The 22,694-nt window shown below is 40.2% G+C and overlaps 1 protein-coding gene across 3 annotated transcripts in view; it reads right to left on the bottom strand.

Moving 5' to 3' along the window:
• The window catches only part of GOSR1 (golgi SNAP receptor complex member 1), a 28,668-nt gene extending 6,075 nt beyond the window's left edge, over positions 1-22,593 (bottom strand). For 2 of the 3 annotated variants that reach the window (XM_033518905.1, XM_015646898.3), the window contains exons 1-7: positions 22,535-22,593; positions 22,057-22,171; positions 20,367-20,454; positions 20,061-20,168; positions 18,915-19,006; positions 18,682-18,756; positions 4,710-4,739 (exon numbers count right to left, since the gene is read on the bottom strand). In XM_033518905.1, coding sequence (XP_033374796.1) covers positions 4,710-4,739; positions 18,682-18,756; positions 18,915-19,006; positions 20,061-20,168; positions 20,367-20,454; positions 22,057-22,171; positions 22,535-22,565 — 539 coding nt within the window. In that variant the 5' untranslated portion in view covers positions 22,566-22,593. The remainder of the gene's footprint in view (positions 1-4,709; positions 4,740-18,681; positions 18,757-18,914; positions 19,007-20,060; positions 20,169-20,366; positions 20,455-22,056; positions 22,172-22,534) is intronic. The other variant, XM_015646899.3, reaches the window with a different exon arrangement.
• Between the last annotated feature and the right edge of the window lie 101 nt (positions 22,594-22,694).

Raw genomic sequence — 22,694 nt, 5'->3', positions numbered from 1 at the left:
GCAGGTATTTTAGTCCTCTAAAGTAACAAACAACAAACTCGCAAAACCACTAAAATTTGATGTTAAGAAGAGCACTCAGGGAATTTTGAATTAATGAGAATCAAATTAGGAAAAAAAAAATAATTTCCTGTCTGCACATGGGAAAGTCTGTTCAGTAACCTACAGATTCCCATCTCCCACCCCCACACTGACTTGATATTTGTCCAGATGAGTTTTTAATACAGAATCTCTCAAAGCACTTCTGAATTAAGTCCCATATATTGGAAAGATGCATCCAATGACTCATTAAAACATCCCTTCATTTACAGAAGTGAAAACACAAGATGATTGCCAGTATATAAAGTGCTCCCGAGCCACCTCCAAAATGCCCTTAGAAATAATTGTTCATGGAACACAAGGTTCCTGCTTTAACATCTGGAGAGTGAAACTGTCCATTTCATATAAAAAGGCAGGATGTAAAGGGTTAAGAGATAGAAATCAATGTAATTTTTTTTTCTCGAGTATTTTCAAGAATTTAGCTCAAAGGGCTGGGTTTTTCTGGAGAGCTCTCAAGGGAAAAAAATGGGATAATTACAATTTTTAATAAGATATGGTCTAGTAATGAAATGTAATTGTGATATTCATGAACAAGAGTTTACCTGGATTTCAGCTACTATTAACAAATCAAAATTCAAGCAAAAAGCAATGTTGTTCACGTATAATTTGATTATTCAAACCTTGAGCTGGTTTATCTAAGCCTTTAGATCTGTAAAGGAGATTATTAAATTTAAGAAGCAGCAGAAAACAGTTCCTGGAGATGAGTCCAGAGATTGGTCCTGTATCTTGAGCATTGCAGCTTCCTCATATCCTTCATCAGACAATTTTGGTTTCATTCCCATCCCTGACATATGTTCATTGACTTGCTACTGCCATTGCCTCACTGACAAATGCATATTTTAAAAAATTAATCACATTCTTCCCATTCACAATATTGGCCCCATTTAGCCATTCCCCACCACAACCTCCCCAGATCACCATGACCTGGTTCTGATGTTCTGGAACTCGCCCGCGACGTTTACGATAAAAAGATGAAACATTTCTTACTGGAATGGAGATGACCCCGATTTAACATTTCACTTGGAAACCAGCAGGAACTATTCTCAGTGCTGCACTGGCTGAACTACCAGAGCTGGGTGTAAACCAAGTTTCTAAAACCAGATGGTACCTGTCCTGCTCTCTGTATTTAATATTAAAGCCTTGCTCAAGTACAACACTCAGCATTGTTGCACTACTGGAGAAATCTCCCCTAGCTAAACCCAAGGTCACAGCCATCAAATACCCACCTATCTCTTCCCCAGAGCAGCAGGAGTATCTCAAATTCCTGTACTTGCAGCAGTATTTCCCTCAAAATTTCTGCCACATTCCAAGTTTGCCCTTGATTGTTCAGTAGTGCCATGGGTACGTGAGCGACCGAATTTCCCTCCAAAGCAAACCCAACTGATATTTGTATTTAGTTTGCTGTTTTCACTGGCATAAAAACCCCAGGGTAACAAAAACATCCAGGCATTATCCCAGATGGACAAGTCTAACATGCAGAGATACACTTTTAATGCTGCCTAACTTGGAAGCAAAGAGTTTTGACTTAAATTAAGTGGTTAAGCTGTTGTTATTTCACACCACACTGCAGCCACATCCATCCAGTGTCACTGAGGGAAATGTACCAAAAAATCAACTCATGGCTTCACCCATTGAGACATGAAATCTACACTGCTGGAGAACTAAAACAAAACTCTAAAGAAAGAAGTTGTGTTATTAAAAATCAAATAATTCACGTATTACTGGAAATTCCACTTCATTTTGCATGCTATGAATCATACTTGCTCATTGAAATTCATGACAAGGGCTATGATTAGGGAATGGACTCTGTGACTGTGCATAGAAACGAAAGCTCTAGGTTTAAATTGGTAAAAATTCAGATTGCATCACTTATTCTTTGTCTGGTGATACATTTCTATATTTGTATCTCTAAATATACACATACGTGCGTGTATCAATGCATACCTACACACACAACCTGGCAAATTCCTTTAAAGAATATTGTTTCTTTTGAGGAAGCCTAAGATGAAAACAGAAGAAACATGTCCCCAGGAATGCCAGTGATTTTGCCTGGACACTCTGGCAAGGTGGCTGTGAAATGAGAGAATTCTCAAAAAATAGCTCATGCCTTTACATTCTGAAAAGTCAATACTCAATGCAGCTGAGTTTTTCCCTTTTATTAAACCCTAATTATCACCTAAAGAGATAGCCCAAATATATAAGGAGACAATTTTATAAAAAAATGAAATCTATGGCTTTGGTCTGGCTTCAATCTAATCTGTTAATATACAAACACTGATAGATCAGGCCTCAGAAACAGAATTACAACAAAATCCTAAGAACTTATCATACTGTACAGGCAAAACTACAAAAAATATTCCAACTGAGCCAACATAAAAACACAAGTTGTTAGAAAACAAGAAATAAATGGTCTGCTATTTTGGAGAAGAGATAATGTTTGAAAATGAAAACCTGAGAACTCCAAACATATTAAGCAAAATCTCTGCTTATATTTAAATCTGGCCAAGAGAAGTGAACGCTGTTCCAAAAGAACTGCAGTACAAAGTATCACATCCCACTCGCTTCTGGAGAGAAATATGCTGCAGTAAGAAGCCATGGCATGTAATTCATTTAAAAAATGATTAAAACTTTAGTAATAACGACACATCTGGAGTGACAGCCCTGCTCACTGCTTTAGTTACTGAATCATTTCAGCTCAGGTGCCCATTTGTTCCCTGGCATGGATGTTTGCTCTGTGGAGGACCATGCAGAGGAAGACTCAGACTCCTCACTTCTCTTCCTGACAGAAATTCAGAGCAAGGGCTCACAATTAGTGGCTGCAGCTTGTCAACAAAAGCCTCTGCACACAAAAATGTGCTTTCCAGTGTTCATAATCAGTGCTTACTAACAAACCCTAAGGAAATAAAAGTGTGAAGTGTGAAGGAAATAAAACATGATTTCCTGACTTGCTTAATTAAAAAATGAGTAATGAACTGCAGCAGATGTAAACCTTGAAGACAGAGCAGTAGCCAGAATAAGCTAATTACATCTCAAGGAATCTACCCTCAAACAGCTTCTTCTGCACAATTCCCTCTTTTATTTGGGTTACAATAGATAAAACAAGTGGTGAGTTGGGTAAACTTCCATCTGGTAAATTCACTTAGAAGGCAGCAGGATTTACCATCAATTAATGTCACACCCAAACATTTGCCACTACTGGGAACCACAAGGAAAAAGGAATTCAACAAAAAATTCACCTTTCTTTTAACAGAGGCAGAAGTCAACTGAGATATAAGTGGAACTACATTTCCTACTCCATGTAGATACTAAACAAGCTCTTTTTGTACCAAAAAAACTGTAGAATTAGATTTAGAAATATTTTAGAAATACATTTTTGGCAACAATTAAAACAAGAATTTATTACAGATAACAAATGGTGCAAGGTTGAAAACTCTGAGCTCCTTTGATGACACAGAATCATGAAGCCAGGCCAATGACATAATTACAAGTAATTACAAGTAATTTTGCAGTATATTAGCAGTAATAAATCACCATATGCTGTTTAATGTTCTGCTTACTTGCAGTGGCAGCAAAGAAGAAATTCACCAAACACTGAGGGTTTTTGGGATGGAAAAGTAGGGTTATAAGCATGGAAATATAGGAGAGGTTTTTAATGAGGAAAGGACTAGATCCCAAAACAAATACAGCTGGGCTAAGCTGGAGAAATATCTTCTGTGAGGCTGTGGTGAAATTGCACCCACATTTTCAGGTATTATTGCACTGATCAATTCTGATTCATCACTGCACACTGATGTGGTTTAACACATTCTTTCCCCATGTTAATTATCTTGAGCCCACTGTGTGTACTTAATCCAGCCAGCCCTTAATGGACATAGCCTTGCTGCACCTCCAATTCCTCTTCTTAGTCACTTATGTCAGTACAGGCATTGCCTGAAAGCATAACTTACTTGCTTTCTTCCTTTTTTGTTTTGTTTTAAAGCACTAATCTAACATTTAAAGCCATTACATAGGGCATTATTACAGTTTGAGTTATTGGTCTGCAAAAGGTTGTCTTGGGAAGGGGACAGATAATAAAATTTATGCTGCTACAGCTCTAAAGTGTCTAGATCAGTTAGAGAAGGTATGATTTAAGTACTCAAACAGTGTAAGAACCTCAAAAGATAAATAAATGTACAACAGCAATAACCTCCCAAGCAGTTGTGGTAAAAACCCTTACCTATATCAGCTGCACACTGGGTGCTGAATATTCTGAATACATTGAAAGACTACAGAAATCAGGTTTTAGATGAGTGTCACTGTGAGAAGGAATCTTGACTACTGGAATAGCCCTCAACAGCTCAGCCTGAGACCCATTCTGCTCCAAAGATGATTCACCTTTGAGCAGAAACCCAAATTTTCTAAGCTAGGGTGAATAAAATATATAAGCAACATTCTTTTGTCAATATTGAATAGAAAAACCCAAACCAAACCCACCAACAATTCATTGTAATACTGCCAAGGAGCTGGAAACAATACAGTTATTGTATAAATATAGTGACTGATATATTTAGACACAATTTAATGGAAATGCTGATTGCATGGAAAACAATGAAGATTTTTACATTCATCCTTACCTTATTGTTTCTTCTATCAGTCGATCTGAGCTGAAAGCCAAAAGAAAAAAAAATAGTTAAAAAAAGTACCAAGCACTGAGTACTACTTTAGATCACTAATCAATGATCCCCATCATCATCCTAATAAATCTGCCCTTAGAATATTTTGTTTGTGGATGTTGTCACATTTTGCTACTACATAGGTTTGGTTTATGTAGACTTTGGAGAACATGCACTGGAATATCCTCTGGAGCAGCACTTCTTAAGTGTAGCAAGAACAGCTGCTCAGGAGAACACATAAAACACAGAGAAGAAAAGAAAAGGGGAATTGGCACCGTGATTTATGGAGGATTGTTTGGGAAGGAGTATTAGAGAAAGGAGTAGCTGATTTTATTGCTTTTTAATCCTGCTCACCCCTTCAAAAATGTCATTAATGATTAAGAAGCTGAGACTTGGGTCCATCTCAGAACCCTGCTCAGGATTAGCTGCCCAAACACTGCCTTACACTGGCAAATTCCTTCTGTGGCAACATCAGCTGGCTGAGAACTGAACTGATGGAAACACAACACACACCACGTGTGACAGAAAGCCCTGGGTGACACATGGCCCTGTCCTCCCTGCCACACATCGATCCTGCTCTGTGCAGCATCCCTGGCAACAGGGCAGCCTCAAGCACAGCACCAGAGAGGACATTTCATTTGAAAACCAGACAGGCACCACTAAGGAGAGTAACAGCATCCTCGAAAAACTGCAGCTATCTCTCCTTTTCTGTACTCAACTTCCACACAGGGTTGGAATCAGGGTTTTAATCACTGCAGCCAGTTGTGAAATGCCAGAAAAACATCTCTTGTTACAGCAATCAGTATCTCCAATGTAACCCTGAAGTGGAACAGGTGGCTGCATCATTCCCACTTCCCACAGTGCAGAAATAACAAACGCACCCCTACAACTGCTCCGTTTATCCCACTGATTCATACAAATTCCTGGAGAATAACTGCAAAAAAAATATTGAGTTTGCAGTTTTAGGAGGAAATCAGCTGACAGAAAAGTAGTTTAATATTGTACTGGCTACTGCTTTGAGTATTAAATCAGAATTTATTGCTTCCAAACTCAAAGATACCAATAGGGCATGGCCATCTCCATCCTCCACCCTCCTCATTCCGAGTGTTTTGCCAACCCCCTGAGCAGCACAGCTCTGCCTCTGACTCAGCCAGAGCTGCCTAATTTGGAACTTTTCTTCTTCCCACAGGAATTCTGGAGATCCCCCCACAGCTCTAGCTGGAGGTGGGGTGAAGGAGCTGGGCAGCGAGTGCACACGTGTGACCTGCTCGGGGAGGGGGAGAGGCAAACAGAATAATTTGTCTGTGAACAGGAATGAAAACACAAAGGTTGCTATTCCAGACTGCCCATGGACTGAAATATAGACACAGAAGAGAGCACTAAAAATATTTTGCTCAATTTTCAGCTGCCAGGGGCTCAACTGGGGGAGCAAACAGAGCTATGCTAAGACTCACATCAGTTGTGAGCACGTTGGTTTAAGCAAATAAGACCAGTTTTATTCACTGTGTGGTGTTTATTACACTGGCACAGAGAAGGGAAACACCCTGGCTGTGTACACAGAGCAGTCTCACAGCATCTCCCAATGTCCCCAAGGCAGGCAGAACAGGAAAGCAATGCATTACAGATTTCTGTTATTGCTGAGTCTCCAAGAGACACAATCCAGCTGAGAATATGCCTTTCATAGATGGTCTCTAACAGACCAAGTGTGTTAAGTAGGCAGGGCATAATAAGAATAAACTGCAAAACCATTAGAAAACAGTCTCAAAAGCAAGAGCAGTGCCCAAGAATGAATAATTTTAGAAAAGGTTCAATTAAAAAAAAATAATTTATAAATTAAAAGGTATTAAAAATCTTGTGGGAAACAGGTTATACTTAAGAAAATTCTATGGAAGAAAATATTAGAACAGCCCTATTAAAAAATCTACCTTAGAAAAACCATTACCAGCTCTTCATCCATTTAACTGATGAAATGATAGAATTTTTATGTTGATGAACTGAAGATGACAGAGAAGGTGAACATTTTACAGACCTCAAGTGAACTAGAATGTCCTCCAAGGCTTTTAGAGCACCAAAATTAAGCTTGCCAGCTTGCAGCAGGGACACTCACTGCTTTTTATGTTAGAGAAAGCTGTAGATGGGCAGTTTTAGTACTTAGACACATAAAGACAAAAAGTTATTTAAAAGCTTCAGATTACATTACACTGCTTTATTTTTATATTTGTATGTATGTTTATACACACACAAAAATAAACTCTGGCAATGTGGCTACCTGTAAAATGATGACAGAAGGTTAAAAAAAATATATAAACCAGTAATAACCAGCTCTGAACACCAACACACAGGCATGAGCTGCAAATGCCAACACAGGGCATTTTCCAGGCACCTGAAGGCTCAAGATCAACGTTTCTCAACTTGTGTGGAGTCGCCCTAAATATTTAAAAGGATGAGATACACAGGAATTGTCTTCAGAATGAAGATGTGTAGGTAAGGACAGACTAAAAGGAAGCACAGATTTATTAGCACAGCTTCCAGAGTGTTCCTCCCACCCCAAGAAGAATCAGCTCTTGAGAGGATTTCCAAAGCCATCTCTCCTTGGAAGGTGAACAAACTGCACAGGAAATGTCCATGACATTCCCTGGTGTCCTGGTAAAGGCACTCAGTGTGAGCAGGAACATTTCAGGGGCTCTGATGTACAGATTTGGATTCCTTAGCAAATACAGATTGTAAAGTTCACTCACAGTGACACCCAAACAGAAGCATCTGTTTCATTCATTTTACAGCTCATATCCATAAAAATAAGTCAGATTTAAGGAAGATCAAGAACACAAAATACAACAGGGCCCAGAAACATAAGGGAAGCTTTCAGATCTCTGGCTATTAATAACCTGTTCTCCACAAACAGAAGCTGTTCTCACAATTAAAAATAATGTTAATTTCAATCATTTGCCAGAATAAAAAAATATCACCGAATGAGGCAATTGTGCTTAACTTACATATTCAAAACACTAAAAAAAGAAGCTCTTAAAATCTATCTACTTTGCTCTTCTGCTGTCCAAGTCAAGCCAACAAATCCAGTGGACATTTGCTTATGAACATCCAAGCAAAAGATGGTTCTGGGCATTATTAATCTGACTTGCCATCTGTTTCAATAAACTCTGCATTTTCACCTGTCCAGACAGACAAAACCATTTAAAAATACTACAGAAAAAAAAGGCAGGAAGCTGCTGAGGCAATCACCTCCTGTAAGGAATGGCACAAACCCAGCAGCAGCAGCCATGCATATGAAATAACCAGGCCTCTGTGCAACTGCTGGCTGCAGAAGATGGCACAGCTTCTCTTTTAAATATGCAGACAGGTAAATTAATCTGAAGGATAAATTAAGTGAAATATGTCTCCAAGATAGAAAAGAGTCCTGCTCATCACATCAGGCTTTTACAACTAAAAGAAAGCATTTTATGTTGTTTGTAAGACAAATCTCTGTGTCTGCACTTAAATAAAATTCATTAATACAGATGAATACTTAGCTGAGGACTGGGCTTTCCCCATATCCATGGATTTTGCTGCTGATACCCAAACCAAGTCAGAGGAACTGGGCAGAGCAGTAAAACTCATGCACACACAACTCATCTCATGCTTTAAACCCTTCAGATGAAATTACAGGCAGTATTATCACATAGAATAATTTAAAAGGGATTGGGAAAACCCTGCAAAATAAACTAATATACCAGTTGATAACTATTTTCTTCCTTTCATAAAGAATAACGACAGAAATAATAATTTTACTTTGTTCTTTCTCTAACTGCAAGATAAATCACTAAGTCTCTGCCCTCTCAAACTTCCTCCAATAAATCTTTCATATTTTCACAGTCCTGGATCATCAGGCAACGTGGAGCTTCCAGGAGTGCAAATCCTGCAAAACACACTCTACTACAAATATATAGTTATGAGGCAACTCTGACTTACACACTCAGTTATTTCTATTATGACAATAACAGAATAATAATGAAAAAAAAAAAAAAACCACAAAAAACCCCCCCATCTCCAAATCACTTTTTCTGCTGGCCATCAACATTCTTTATCATATTAAAAATTCATAAGATCATTAAGCTCTTTAAAAACTTAAGTAGAAGAATGTAAAGCAGAACACATTTTTTTTTTCCTCCCTGTGATAACAAGATACTCTAGATTTTATAAGACTTGTCCCAAGTTTGATTCAATTTAGTTTCAAATTAGCTAAAGAAGTCAAGAATTGGGTGTAGAAATCTATTTATTGAATAAGATCAATATATCTGACCATGAAGCACACATCTTCCAGCACAAGAAAAGCTGGCTGGCCAAAAACAAAGACATGAGGCATTTTCAGGGATGAACAGTTTCCCCACAGAAACCACTCTGGAAGCAAAGAAAGGTTCAAATACTGACCCAAACTGCTCTCTTTTGTTGGTTTCCTTTTAGTGTTAATTCAAGCACAAATCTGGGTGCTAAGAAAATGCAATTTTGTCACACTGTCTGTTGCAGAAGGCAACAATCAAGCACAAAACCCAGCACAAATGTGAGCATTAATCAAATTCCTGTATAAATTTGCTCAACATCATCACACCTACAAACTCTAAACATCTCAGTAAGCTTATTTCTGCACAACTTAAAAATCACTTTCAGTAAGAATGAAGAACAACTGAAAAATTGGGAAAGAAAAAAGCACAATATCATATTGCTTTTCATCAATGCAAGCAAGTTGTTAATTCTAGAATGAAAGGCACTGGAACAGAATCCATTGCTCTACGCAAGAGTAAACCAACATTGTATGGTGCTGAATTTCTCTCCAGATGGAAAGAAATTGTACATGAGGAAAAAAAATACACAGAAGGCATCTCTTTCACTGTAGGGAAGAATCTGCCAAAAGATTTCCAGGAAAATAATCTGGTGAAACCTCCTCCCTCCAACTGCAAACCTGTAACACAAATTCAGCTAAAAATTTGACTTCTAGCTACATCAGTAAGTAAATACCTCAAAAGCTCATCAATTTCAGCAATTTGGACTTTAGATACACCAAGAAAAGCACTTTCTTTGCAGCTAACACCTGTAAACACATCTACATGTGCAACATAACCAATAAAAACATTAGTTGTTCTAACTCAGTTTAAAGGAGACAAACAAGTACCAAGGGATTCTCTCCCTTTAAAACAGGCATCACTCCACCTTCACAGGTCTGACAACACTAATAGCTGTTTCTCCTGGATTTCCAAAGGGTACAGCCTTCACCTCCACTGAACTCCATGGAGTTATCTGGGAATTATCAGATAGGAAGAACTGTTTTTCTAAAAGAGGAGTTAGCCAAGAAAGCTCTTTGGCATGCAGACGACTGGAAAGTGCCTGAGAGCCCCAAGAGGGTGAGCAACAACAATACTTCTTCCCTTAGAGCAAATCTATAAAGGAATAAGAGCTTCTCAATAACCTGCAGTGTTGAGTTTACCAAAGAACACAGGTAAAAACTTAAAAAAATGACAACAGCTCCTACTGTCCACATGAAGTGCACACAAAGCCAGTGCCAGGATGGCACCACGTAATGAGACCTCGATTCACGCCTGGGAAGAGTTCCTGGAGAGACTGACCCTCCCATATAATTGCTCCATATTACCCATAGGAATGAAGTGAAATGAACTGAAGGCAGGCCTTACTGTAAGTCATTATCAGCAACCACAACTGTCAGAACAATTCCAGTAACTTCCTAATGGACTCTATCGGCATTTCCTCAAATTTTACATCTGCATGCACTGCCAGCAGTCAGGGACAGGGCTACCTGCATTATTTGCTCTGGTTTAAAACATGGAATTTGGATGGGATCTTTAATTAAAGGGAAAACCCCTCAAAACCAAGCAACACAGGCTCTGATATCTGACACTGACCTGACTCAAATGGAGCTCTCTCAGGATAACCTGTCACGGCTGATTTGTTGGGCACACACACACAGGGGATGCTCAGCTTACAACAAACACAAGCTGTTTGTAATCTGTGCTGTAACAAAATAGACTGTATCACTTTTCTAGCTCAGTGTTTTTTGACTAAAGCTTGGCAAAGCTAAAGAACTGTTTACTACTCACACATTCCTAAGTAACCAGAACACAAAGAGTCTTCTGCAAGAGCCCCATCACATAAACAACTTCATAATTAATATATTTTTAATTTCCAGTCCAGCTAACACAGAAAGGAAGTGAGAGTTATCCCTAGCATGACAACCCAACTTTAATGTAGTACGAAACCTTAAAATCCACACTGACAGACACGTGTTCTGCTTGTGCATTTTCACTTGCTGTGGTTTTTGAGGGTTTTTTGGGAGAAGCTCTGTGGCTTTCATGCAGGACTTGGCTGAGGTACCTGATTTACAACTCTCTACCTGCCTGTTAATTAAGTTGCAGAAAATTATTCTTAAAGCTGCATAGTTAACTATGCAACATAACAAACACTTGTGGTTCAAAATGTAAAAGTGCACACTACATTTAAACCATCCACAAGCCAAATCCAGGATGCAATTCATGGGTAAAGATCTCAGCATTTTCCTTCTGGCCCAACTTCCCAGTGTTCTTAGTGCTTTTTATCTGAGACTGAACAAGATGCATTCCTCCAGAAGTGCAACTACACTTGATATAAACAAGTCTCTCAAGTGAGAGGAAAACACTCTGCATCTTTCAAATCACAACAGAACCAAGGTCCTTGGAAAGTTCTAAACAGAACTCTATTATTAGGATAAAATAGGGATGCTTTAAGGGTAATTTGGATCTAGTTAACAGATCCAAAGCATCATGGATTTGATGGTACACAAAGATATCTGCACAGCAACCATTCACCAGCCAAAAAAGGAGGAGAAACCAATTCTGATGCAGTAGGAAAGGTCAAAATTAAATAAAAGTAAAGAATGACATTTATGCAGTAGTGTGGTGACTTTCCAAAGATATGCTCTGTATATGAGAAAATGGAAATAATCACTGTTTAACATATCCATACACATCAAATTGAGTTCAACAGCTTGTTTTTGCTGGAGGATCCAATAGCAAATAATGAGCAAGCACTTCTGGCCCTAAAGAATAATGAAGTGCACAGCCACACTGACAAAAAAATGGCATGCTGCATTAGAATAAGAAAAGTGATTCTCAGATTGCACAAAAGGAATTCTATAAAACTCTGCAATTGTTGATTCTGTTGAAAAGCTGCACCTGCTTTTCAGCACCAACCCATGCAGGAAGGATATCAGCACTCGTGAAAGCCCCAATTTCAATACAGACCTTGGAGGGGGAAGCTGTCCTAGTTAAGAAACAGTGTTGAAAGGAAAGCTAAAAACAAATAAAACATGCATCAGAGACTTGTTTATTCTGAAAGGAGCAAAAAACTTCAGAAGAAACCACAGAGCCCTGAAGTTTGAAGTGTGGCTTCATATCCTTCCCTTTCCTCAGATTAAAATCAAAGTGCTGTTTTTAAGGGGAAGCCCAGAATCAAGAACCAGAGCAGAGTTTTTGTCCCAGTCACCTTTTTTTCCATTACGTATTCAGGTAATCTTTCACTCTGTGAGGGTTTGCTCTTCAGCTTTGGCAGCATTCATAAAGACCCACAAGAGTTTCCATAGCCACTTTCCCTGGGGTACATGGAATTTCATCCATAAACCTTCACTTTTTATACAGATGAAAAGCAAACTATGAGCTTGAAGCTCTTAATGTCAATGTGGCTGCAGCCTTTGTCACCTGGATAATTCAGTTTTTTACTGGAAGTTACACAGGAAATTCCTAAACTAAGTTTTGTGTTATGTGTGGTGGGTTTGATTTTTTTTTTTAATTTGGTGTCCCCATCATTTTAGACATATTTAGATATAAAATGTCACAAAAGTCATCAGTGTCAGGGAAATTATTGATTCCAGTATTGTTAAAGTAATCCAACTATCAAGAAAGTATGCAAATAAACATTGAAACATAGAAGCTTTGGTTTAGTGGCTTGGGGTAGAGTTTTTTTTAAGTCCTAAATACAGCAGAGGAAAATGAAAAGAAATAGTTGATTTTACTCTAATGAAGCTCAAACTATTTTTAGAGGAAAAAAAACCCTCTTAAATCCTGAATTGCTTGGCTGATTTTCATGGTCTTTTATTAAGTTATTTATAAATAATAATAATAATACCCAAGAGACTATCTTCCTTCATTGCCTGGAAGCTTTGAACCTCTCCAAATTCTCATTAAACGACTTCAGTAACTTGCTCATACAGTCATATAATTATATATAGTGACGTTTCTCCTTTCCCAGAAGACATGAAATGTCATCCTCTCTGAACATTATTTACTATTAAAATAAGAGAGCAGCAAATGATTCTCAGTCTGGTGCTGCATTTGAGTAGATGATGTGCCCAAATGTTATATTCAGTCTGGGACTGTGATGGGGAAGCTGATCCACCCACTACCAGAGTGGCCTTGTGTCCCTCTGCCACAAGTCTTCAGGGGACAGAGGTTCTGCCAGCAGCCTTGGAGATAAAACTCACTCAAGCCCAGACAGAGATAAGGCTAAAGGAAAGAATCACTGATGCAATCAAGAAAACTCTGCAGCAATAGAATGGGAGACAGCAGAAAGACAGACTAGAATTGTATTTTGAAACAGGATTACAGGACAAGCTGTTGTGCATCCTTAAGTAAGCCTCTGCAACACCAAAAATCCTCCTTTGCTCAAATCCCTTCTTTGAACAGCATTTTCTTTGTGCTGCTGCTCAGTCAGAGCACAGAGCCCTGCCCCAAAAGTCTGAATTACTCAGTGGTAAGGCAGTGAGGTGATTACCATAGCCATCCCAGCACTGGCACACACTTGTAATGCAGCGATTTCTCAAAATTCCTTATTCCAGAAACAAAGAAAACAAGCAGTTGGGAAAACAGCAGCACACCATTGCCAGAGCTCTTGCAATTAATGGCCAGCAGAGAGATGTTTTAACCTAGATTCCCAAATCCCTCCTTGCACTGTAGCTTCCAGTTCAATGGACAAAGTGCTGCAGCCCTTCTCCAGCACTGCACAGCAGGGCTGCACCCAAACAGCAGCAGATCCAGTGCAAACCCCCCAAAACAGGGCCACACAGAGCTCCTCTGTCCTCCCAGGGCAGAGCTGTTTGGGGTTTTTTCATAACTGCTGCTACAGAGCAAAGATTATTCATTCCCAAGTGCTGCTTCAGTTAAAATCTGCATTCAAATTAAGAGAATGGAACCACAAGAACACTGCATTCTGCTCTGACATGAACAAAAAAATAAGTTTAATTAAGAAGCAAGTTTGGTAATTAAAAAAAAAAAAAAAAAAAAGCCCTTACTGGGCCTGACTAAAGTGGAGCTCAGCAGTTCTGAGGCTGCAGAGCAGGCAGGCTGCAGGCACCCAGGGAAGAGGCTCATCACATTCCTCCCTCCCTGCTGCTTCCCCAACCACTCTGGGATAGAAAAAGGAATTGGTGAATTAGCTGGTTTTCCTACATTCTCTATGTTTCCAAGAGAAGATGAAGGAGATGCAGTGGTGAATTGTGTGTCATCTGGAGCAGTCACTGTCCAGGCATCTGTGTGTCCTCTGCAACTGGAAATTAGAGAGGGGATGGGAAGGGAGGCAACCACATTTCTCTGGTCTTAATCCAACCCTGAAGTTCCACTGAAATCCACAGGAGCCTGAGCAGCAACAGCACAGTGAATGGAAACCAGGGCATGCAGAACAGAGAACAGGGACAACAAAAGAAAAGGAAATTCTATTAAGGTAGAAAACTGGCAGCTTTCTCTGAAAAGATCAAGTCACCTATAATCAAAATCCCTGCAAGGTGTCTCTGCATCTCGTTGAGCTGATTTCTCTCTGCAAATCAGTGCTGAAGTGAAAAGTTTTAAGGAAAGATAATATTTATAGGAAGAACAGTCAGTAAGTCACTCCCTCCATTAAGATCTTGCCTGTATCACCAACAAAGTTTGGAAGCAGTTTTCCCAGTGATTATTCTCTTCTCAATGTGCCTGTTTCTGCCAAACAACAGCAGGAAATCTGAAATAGTTCTGCTGATAACAAAATGCCATAATGAAAGCAGTAGAAGTGTTCAGTACTCCAGAGTACTCCACATACATGAAGCATTGCACAAACATTAATTTCTCCTCATCATCTCAGGTACCTATTATTAATTAGCACCACTACACAACTGCTGCAGGTTCCTGATGTTTCTTTTGCTCACTTCTCTTACTCCTCTTTTCTTTTTCCCATGCAGCACACATCCCTCTGATTTGTTTGCTCTCCTCTTTCAAAGTTTCTTACCCACCTACTCTGGCACCCTGACCCTCTCTGTGCCAGTTTTAAACACTTTAAGATGCACAGGGGTGTCTGAACACTTGCAGCAGGTTCATCTCACCTACCTGCATCACTCACATATGAGACTCCAACTAAGAAGATTTTCAAAATTTTTTACTGGATAAGTTCACAAGCTACATAGCAACACTCAGCAGAAACATGCAGTCACATGACAACAATTAAAAACACAGCTAACGATATCTGCAGCACACAGGCACCTGCTTCACCACCAGCTGCTTCTTTTAGAAAGGGATAAATGACTAATTTTTGAGTGCTGGAGCTGAGTAATAAAGTAATAATCACACAGTTGCCCCACAATGGCAGAAATTGTGTGTTTTTACCTAGTTTTACAGGAATTCATCCTAGGTAATAACATCTGTAATTTCAATCTAAGCTTCTGAAGATTTCATCATTTTTTCCACAAACTCATCAGTACCCCCTGGTATCACCCACCTACAACAGAAGGGAAATTTTCATTTGCATACACAGACAATATCGCAAATTTAATCAAGAACATTAGTTCTTTCTTTGCTGACTTAAAGACTATAACTCATCAATAACTGCAGAATTTCTCAGGGCAGACTCTAAATAGACAGAATTGTTTCCTCTGAGGCAGCACTTTTCAGAGCAGTTTTTAAAATGCTAAGCTAGATATATTCAACAAAATTGTTTTCTTTAGATGGAAAACATCATTAGGAGAAAAAGGATGATTTGTTTGTACCCCTGGCCAAAAGCACACAAGCAAAGATTAAATACCTTTAGGGAATGGCACAGACCCAAGAAAACAAGATTTCAAAAATGAACAGCAAACATGACCACTCTAGATTGGGCATTTCTTTAAGCATCTGATATGCTTAAATAAATCTGAGGTATTAAGTAAAAATATTAACAGGGCACCAATACTCAACAACATCTGTTTGACAACCTTATTTTAATTAAAAGAGGTCAAATTTTTTTATTTAAAAGATTAGGTGCTATTGCTCATCTCTCCAGTGGCTGGTAAAGTTATTCTTGAATTACCTGTCTTAGGAAACTGAGTGATTTGGAAACTTTGTGTCTCCAGCAGAACTTCTAGACAAATCTCCTTTCCCAACAAAGAGCTAATTTACAAAATGGACTGAGTAGCAGTGAAGCTTTTGAAGGGAGAAGAACATGACATGTTTGTCTCACCCTCCCCAGTGTGGCTGCCCCAGCTCCAGTGGGATTCCAAGGTGGAAATCCCTGCTGCTGCCAGCAGCACTGACACAGCAGCCAGCCCCACCCTGGGAAAGGGAGGCAAATGGATCCAGGATCCTCATGGCTTAATGCAGAGCCAGGCATAAGCAGGGTTTGGGCAGCACTTTTTGTCATTCCTTTCATGCCTGATGTGTGTTGGAACCTTTTATTCAGCAGCTGGTACTCACAGATTTTTCATTTCCTCTCCTTTTTTAGGATTACCTACGTGTTTAACATTATTCATGGTGTTCACAATGTGACACAAAAATAAAAGAGGCAGATTTAGGCAAAAAGCAGAAGAGTTTCCTGTCTCTCCTCTTGCTCCCCAGTGAGACACCCCACAAACAATCCCACCCTGCAGCTTTTTCAAGAGCATTCATGGGAATCACAGCCCAGAGAAAACCCCAGTTTGTGTTTATCCTGTCTCACATGGTTGTGCATAAAGGAAAAGGCTGACAGAAGAGTCTGGCACTCAGCAGTGGGGCAGCAGTTCACACATTCTGTTATCAGATCATGGAATAAATATGTAATAGGTCAAAAAACTTAACATAATAAATTAAGCAGGGTCAAAACCAAGTGAATGCTCCAGTATCTGATATGAATATATAATTCCTGTGACATTATTACACTGCTCTGGAGAATGTAATAATACATTGTAACATTTGTATTCCTTTTTCAAACTCTTTTCATAGATTTCACTCCACTGAAAACATTTGGATTTTCACTCCCATGTCTTTGTGCAAATATATTAATCATCTACTTCTGTCAATTAGTCTGGCACCAGGACTTACTGCATATTCAATATTCAACATCATGACTCCCACAAAGCCTGTCAATTTATCCTAGGAACATGTTTGGTGTAATTTGCCAGCTCCTGGTGATTTCTTGGGACCTTTTCTTAGCTTTTACAGCTTTTTGGCATGAATAGCTCATTAACTTCTTTCTCTAAAGACAAATATGTTGAAACTCTCTAATAATTTCCTCTGCCAGTATCTTTTTCTGAGCTTACTGATCCTCAATTCAAAAGTTTTGCAAGCTTTGATTTCTTGCCAATGTTGTCTTCTCCTTTTACACTGAATTTCTTTACAGTCCTTACAGTTATCTCCACACTGCAGAGTATTCCATGATTAGTTTTGGCCCTGTTTACTGAAGATCCCCAACTCACCCTTATTTCTGGTTTTCTTTTCCTCAGTGTTGTGATGGGTTTTTTTTTACCAAGTCTTAACATTTTCAAATAATCACCCAGATGGCTTTGAACTATTTCTAAAACTGCCTTAACTTTATTTTTCATGTGTTTTTATCCTATAAACATACTGCAGAGTTTAACATATTTTAAAAAACAAGTAATCAATGTCTCAATAAATGTTAGGCTCAAGTTCTGAAGACATCTGCCAGATAATGTTCACAAAATGCTGTAAGTTTTCTGTTCTTAATTTTTGCAAACTTTTCAAAGTAATGCACTCAGGACAATATCAGTCTCTTAGAAGGGTATTTTACAACTCCACAAATATCTAACCACTCTATTTCAGGATCATACTTAAAAGAAGTCCTAATTCAAGCTTTCAATCAACTAATTTTAATGTTTTAAAGACATTACAGAAAACTGAGCATGAAGTGGTGGTAAGCCACAAATGGAAAGTTTTTTGTGCCGTTCTGACTGTAAGTTTAAATATAAGAAAGTCTCATGTAATTATTTATTTATTTGGTTTTTTAAATGCAAGCCTGCCCTCTCGTGTGAGCCTGAGGTTTAGCACAAGTACAGGAAAGGAGAGAGGCAGGAAGACCAAAGCTATCTCCTGACTCTCTAAAAACCACAAACCCTCCAGTTCTTTGCTCTCACCTGTGCTGTTTCTGCTGAACAAGGACACACAAAGCAGCTACTCAGAACTTAATGCCCTCTCTGAAACAGGAATATCAACAAAGTGCTTCTATTTGGGTTGATATCAGCTAACCTAGAATCAATTTGCAAATATTTAAGTGCATAGGTTATTTTGGTATTAATTTCTTCCATCACTTTTTGTCCACATTCAGTAGAGACAAAAGGAGAAAATATTTTTCTCTGACTCATAAAAAAACCCAAAAGGGAAACCCAGCCAAATCATGGGAATTTCTGTTTAGTTTCTCAAACTTTACCCCAGTCAGACTGAAAGGCATCTACTCCCTTGGGAGGAGGTCTGAGTCACAAGAGACTTGCAAAAACCCCTGAAGACAACAGAAAACTGTCACTGACAAGATCCTAAAGCTCAAATCACTGGCACTACCATGACTACTATTTACCCCACACAGTTCACACTCCACACAAACCATAAATATTTAACCAGCTGCAAGAAATTCAAATATTTCACTCCTCAGAAAAGTCAGGCACCTCCAACACAAGTAAATAGGAAACAACACCTACTTCCGAAGGTGTTCGTGCTCCTTCAGGAACAGCTCTGTTCTCCTGTTGTTCACACCAGAGCCACTTTTATACGACCTAAAATCCAACAGAACAGAACCTCAATGAGGATTGTGAATTCAAGGAACTTCTTTAGCTTTATTCAGAGCACAGACAGGTGAGCTATGCCAAGCAGTCTCTCCACCTTCTCCCTCTGACAACAGTCCCCCACCTTTGCTGTAGCACACACAACTTACTCAATATCTTTCCGTACTGATCCCAACAGATTCTCCCTTTCTCGTATTGCCAAGAAGTTTGCTTTAGTTTTGTGGAATTCGTGTGTGTAATCCTGTAATGATAAACAGTCATCCCAAAATTAGGGTCCTGAGGTCAACTGAGCAACCCAATACACACACAGGAGATCCAGCCACCTTTAAAACTGCCAACTGTTCTCTAACACAAACTGCAAGACCAACCTAGGAATTTAACAGCGAAAATGCTGGAAGTTAATCCAAAATATTCTTAAAACTCACTGCTCTTAGAGTAGTAGCTAAATTTGATAGCTGCAGCTACAGTTGTGGAGGGAAATTCACTGTAATTCCTTCTCCTAGTTTCAGTTATCCTCCCCTCCCTGATGAATTGGTTTGTGTTGAAATTTCCCACCAGAAGCTCTAATAAAACCTACTTCTTTGGTGTGGTGAAGATGTTCCTGAGTTTATTTGGTTGTTACACCAGATTAAAAAAAAAAAGTGTTGTCTGAACAATAAAGATGACTTTTAAGCTGCAATTTTACATTTTAAACTATTTCAAGCATCTGGCACTTCTCAAAACCCAATTTAACTGGCAGCTAGTGTGCAAAAAAACCATTCATACAAATGCTATTGCTTTTCACACTGTGTATGGATTGCACAGATACCAAACAAAAATCAAACTGTACATGAGTAGCCAAATGAAATACACATTTTAACAGTACTGTACCATGAAAACATGGTTAATTTATAGCACTGACTGGTAACATCACATTGCCTTCATCTCCCTTGAGAAGCTTAGAAGGTTTTACAATCATGTTTTCTGAAGTGTGGTGTTCCCTTGCACACTGTTGTGACAAACTAGACAGACAAGGTAATTCCTTACATTTCCCCTTTTGCTACATAAAAGCCACCCACATAAGGGGTGGGTTTTATTGTTCTTTCTCAGCTAAGTTCTAGTCACCAAAATGACATAAAAAGCACAATTTTTTTCAACTCAGAATCCAGCGGGTACCGGAGAGAAGGAAATCGAGATGGAATCAGCAGTATTCACACCCCCTAATGAGACACCCCAGCATGCTGTGATACCAGCACAGATGATAATAATTTTAGCCAAGGAGAGAACATAAAGGCAAGGAGGAGCCCGTTTGTTACCTGCAGGATGTCCCTGTGGCGCTGCAGCGTGTGCATTAGGGCTGCGTTCAGTGATGGCACGCCCGCACTGTTGATGTACTCTGCCATCTTGTCATTTATCCCAGTCAGCTACAGGAAGGAAAGACACCCCAGAAAATGTGAAATGGCTTATTCTTGCAAGAAAACTACAGTGCACAAGCTGAAGGAGACAGCTAGACATGCACAACTTGTCTAACACTCACACTCGGATTTCCTAATATCTATCACAGAAATTCGGATTGTGATATTGCCTAAATGTTGAAATAAACCCAAAGTAACTTGAGTTACCTTTCCCAGAAGTTGCTCAATCTCCACAGCCATGGTCTCAAACATTCTGTCCTGGTTTGATCCATTTAATAGAGGAGTTGTGTCAGAGCTAAAGAGAAGAGGAGGAGCAGTCATGGAAAAATTGCATTGTTTCATGCATGCCAGGAATAAGGAAACACCAGCGACAAGGGTTGGAAAGCTCCACTATACCCAGGTTTGCTAGAGATTAAGTAAGCTCTAAAAACTTACATTTTCTTATTTTGTATACCTTTAACTCATATCTGAACAGATGACACAGTATCACCTGCAGGAAATACAACCTTTCCTGGGAAGAAATGCCCGACACCACACACCTGTCTGGTACCAGTGTCCTCCTCCCCCCAGCTTTTAAGCTTGATTTATTTATTTACTAGCAGGAGGGAGCACTGCACTCTTAGCATGTTACCCCAGCAACATAATCACAGCTTAATAACACAGTGTTAGGGCAAGCCTCTGACCTATTAAGCAATCACTGTCCTACAGAGCAACACAGAGAACACCATTTATCACAATTAGTTTCACACATCTTCCCTATTTGCTTATAAACTGTAACCACAAGGAAAAGATGCATCTCAGACCAGCCTGCAGAACTATGGCAACTAACCCCCTCTCAGAGACTACTCATGGCTCTGGTAGTCTGCCTTAACTTGAGTAAGAGAAATAAGTTTGGCACAGGATAGCAAAAATAATGAAAACAAACAGATTGTGTGGCAAGTAACAGCACAGAGGCAGAAACAAAAGTGAAACTAGAGCTGTTCAAGAGTAAGATGATCATTGCTGAGGTGCTGTCAGGTTTCCAGAGCTGTAAACTGAGGGAGAGATACAAAATGGATTCAGTCATTAAATTAAATAAAATAGAAAAAAATCAACACACATACCTAATGCAGCAACACTCACAGATGATACAGTTAATAAGCAAAGAAAAGGCTGCAAACAGAGAGGTTGACAATTCCTGCTGTGGAACTGCAGAGAAGAGCTCACCTCTGGCTCACAACATAGACTTTGCTTGAAGAGTTTTACCACATTAGTTCTTCAATCAAACGAAAATGTGATTAAAGCAAACAGAAACCACTCCTGTATATACACACAGACCACATATATATACACACACATCTAAAAACACACGTGCAGCTCTCATTATTCTCATTAACAATATCCCTATCCATGGCACAGGATTTGGAACAAGATGATCTTTGAGGTCCCTTTTGACCCAAGCCATTCTGTGATTATTACCTCAGCACTAAGACAGGAAGAAACAGCCACTCATTCTGAAGAGAGGGCTTGCTCCCTGCACAGCTGCTCAGTGCTCCAGTTCCCTTAAAACTGGGATTACAAATAGCACACCAGCCCACCTGGGAGGTGTAAAGCTAAATTCCCCTAATACCAAAGTCCCTGAAAACCTCCTGTTTAATACAAGATAAACTCAGAATTAAGCCAGTGTAACAAGCATTTAAAAATGAAGTTTAAATCCATCTTTCCGCAGTGACCTGTCACCCACAGCCTGACTCACACTCCAACATCACATCAACAGCACCACCAGCAGCAAGAAGTGCTGAAAGCTCCCTAAGAATCCAAGCGTTAAGAGCCACAGGTGGGACCAGCACTCAGCAAACGATAAAACCGCACCAAGCACCACAGACAGCATTTAAAACATAAAGAAATGGGCTAGTACCTATACCTGTCGCGTCTTCCGTCTCGGCTGCTGCTGTAGCTGGTGCAGAGCTTGCTGAAGGAGACCAGCTTCAGGTCCAGCTCGTTCTCCAGCTGCCTCGCCTGCTTCCTGAGATCTGCACGGGGCGGGGGACAGTCACGGACCCGCACGGGGACTCCTCACCTCCGGGGGTCCCGTTCTCAAAGGAGAGAAACCCACAAGGGAGAGGGGGCCCTCATGGCTGGGGAAGCGCCCCAGGCCGATAGGAGGGTGCGGCTGGACACCCTCAGCCCCTCACCCGCAGTCCCAGGAGGGTCCGGGGGGCCGCCCCGCCGCGGGCTTCATTCAGCAAGCACCGGCGCCTCATGGCTGACGGCCCGGCACCGCCCGCGCCCGCCGGCCCCCGGGAGAGAGCAGAGGGGCCCTGCCGGCGGTCCCACCCTGCCGTGCCCGGGCCGTGGCCCGGGGGGGCCCCGCAGCCGCCCCCTGCCCCACTCGCCTTCCCAGTAGTTGCTGCTCCCCGCCGCCATCTTTGTTGTCCAACGTCAGCGCGGAGCGGGCGGGGCGGAGCGGCCGCGGTGAGCGGGGCAGGGCGGGACGGGCGGGCCTCCCGCGGCAGCGCCGCACCGCGGGCAGAGGGGACACAGCACCGCGGGCAG

The sequence above is a fragment of the Parus major genome, chromosome 19 (genome assembly GCF_001522545.3).
Source record: "Parus major isolate Abel chromosome 19, Parus_major1.1, whole genome shotgun sequence".
NCBI lineage: Eukaryota > Metazoa > Chordata > Aves > Passeriformes > Paridae > Parus > Parus major.
This window is presented reverse-complemented; position numbering and strand designations above follow the sequence as displayed.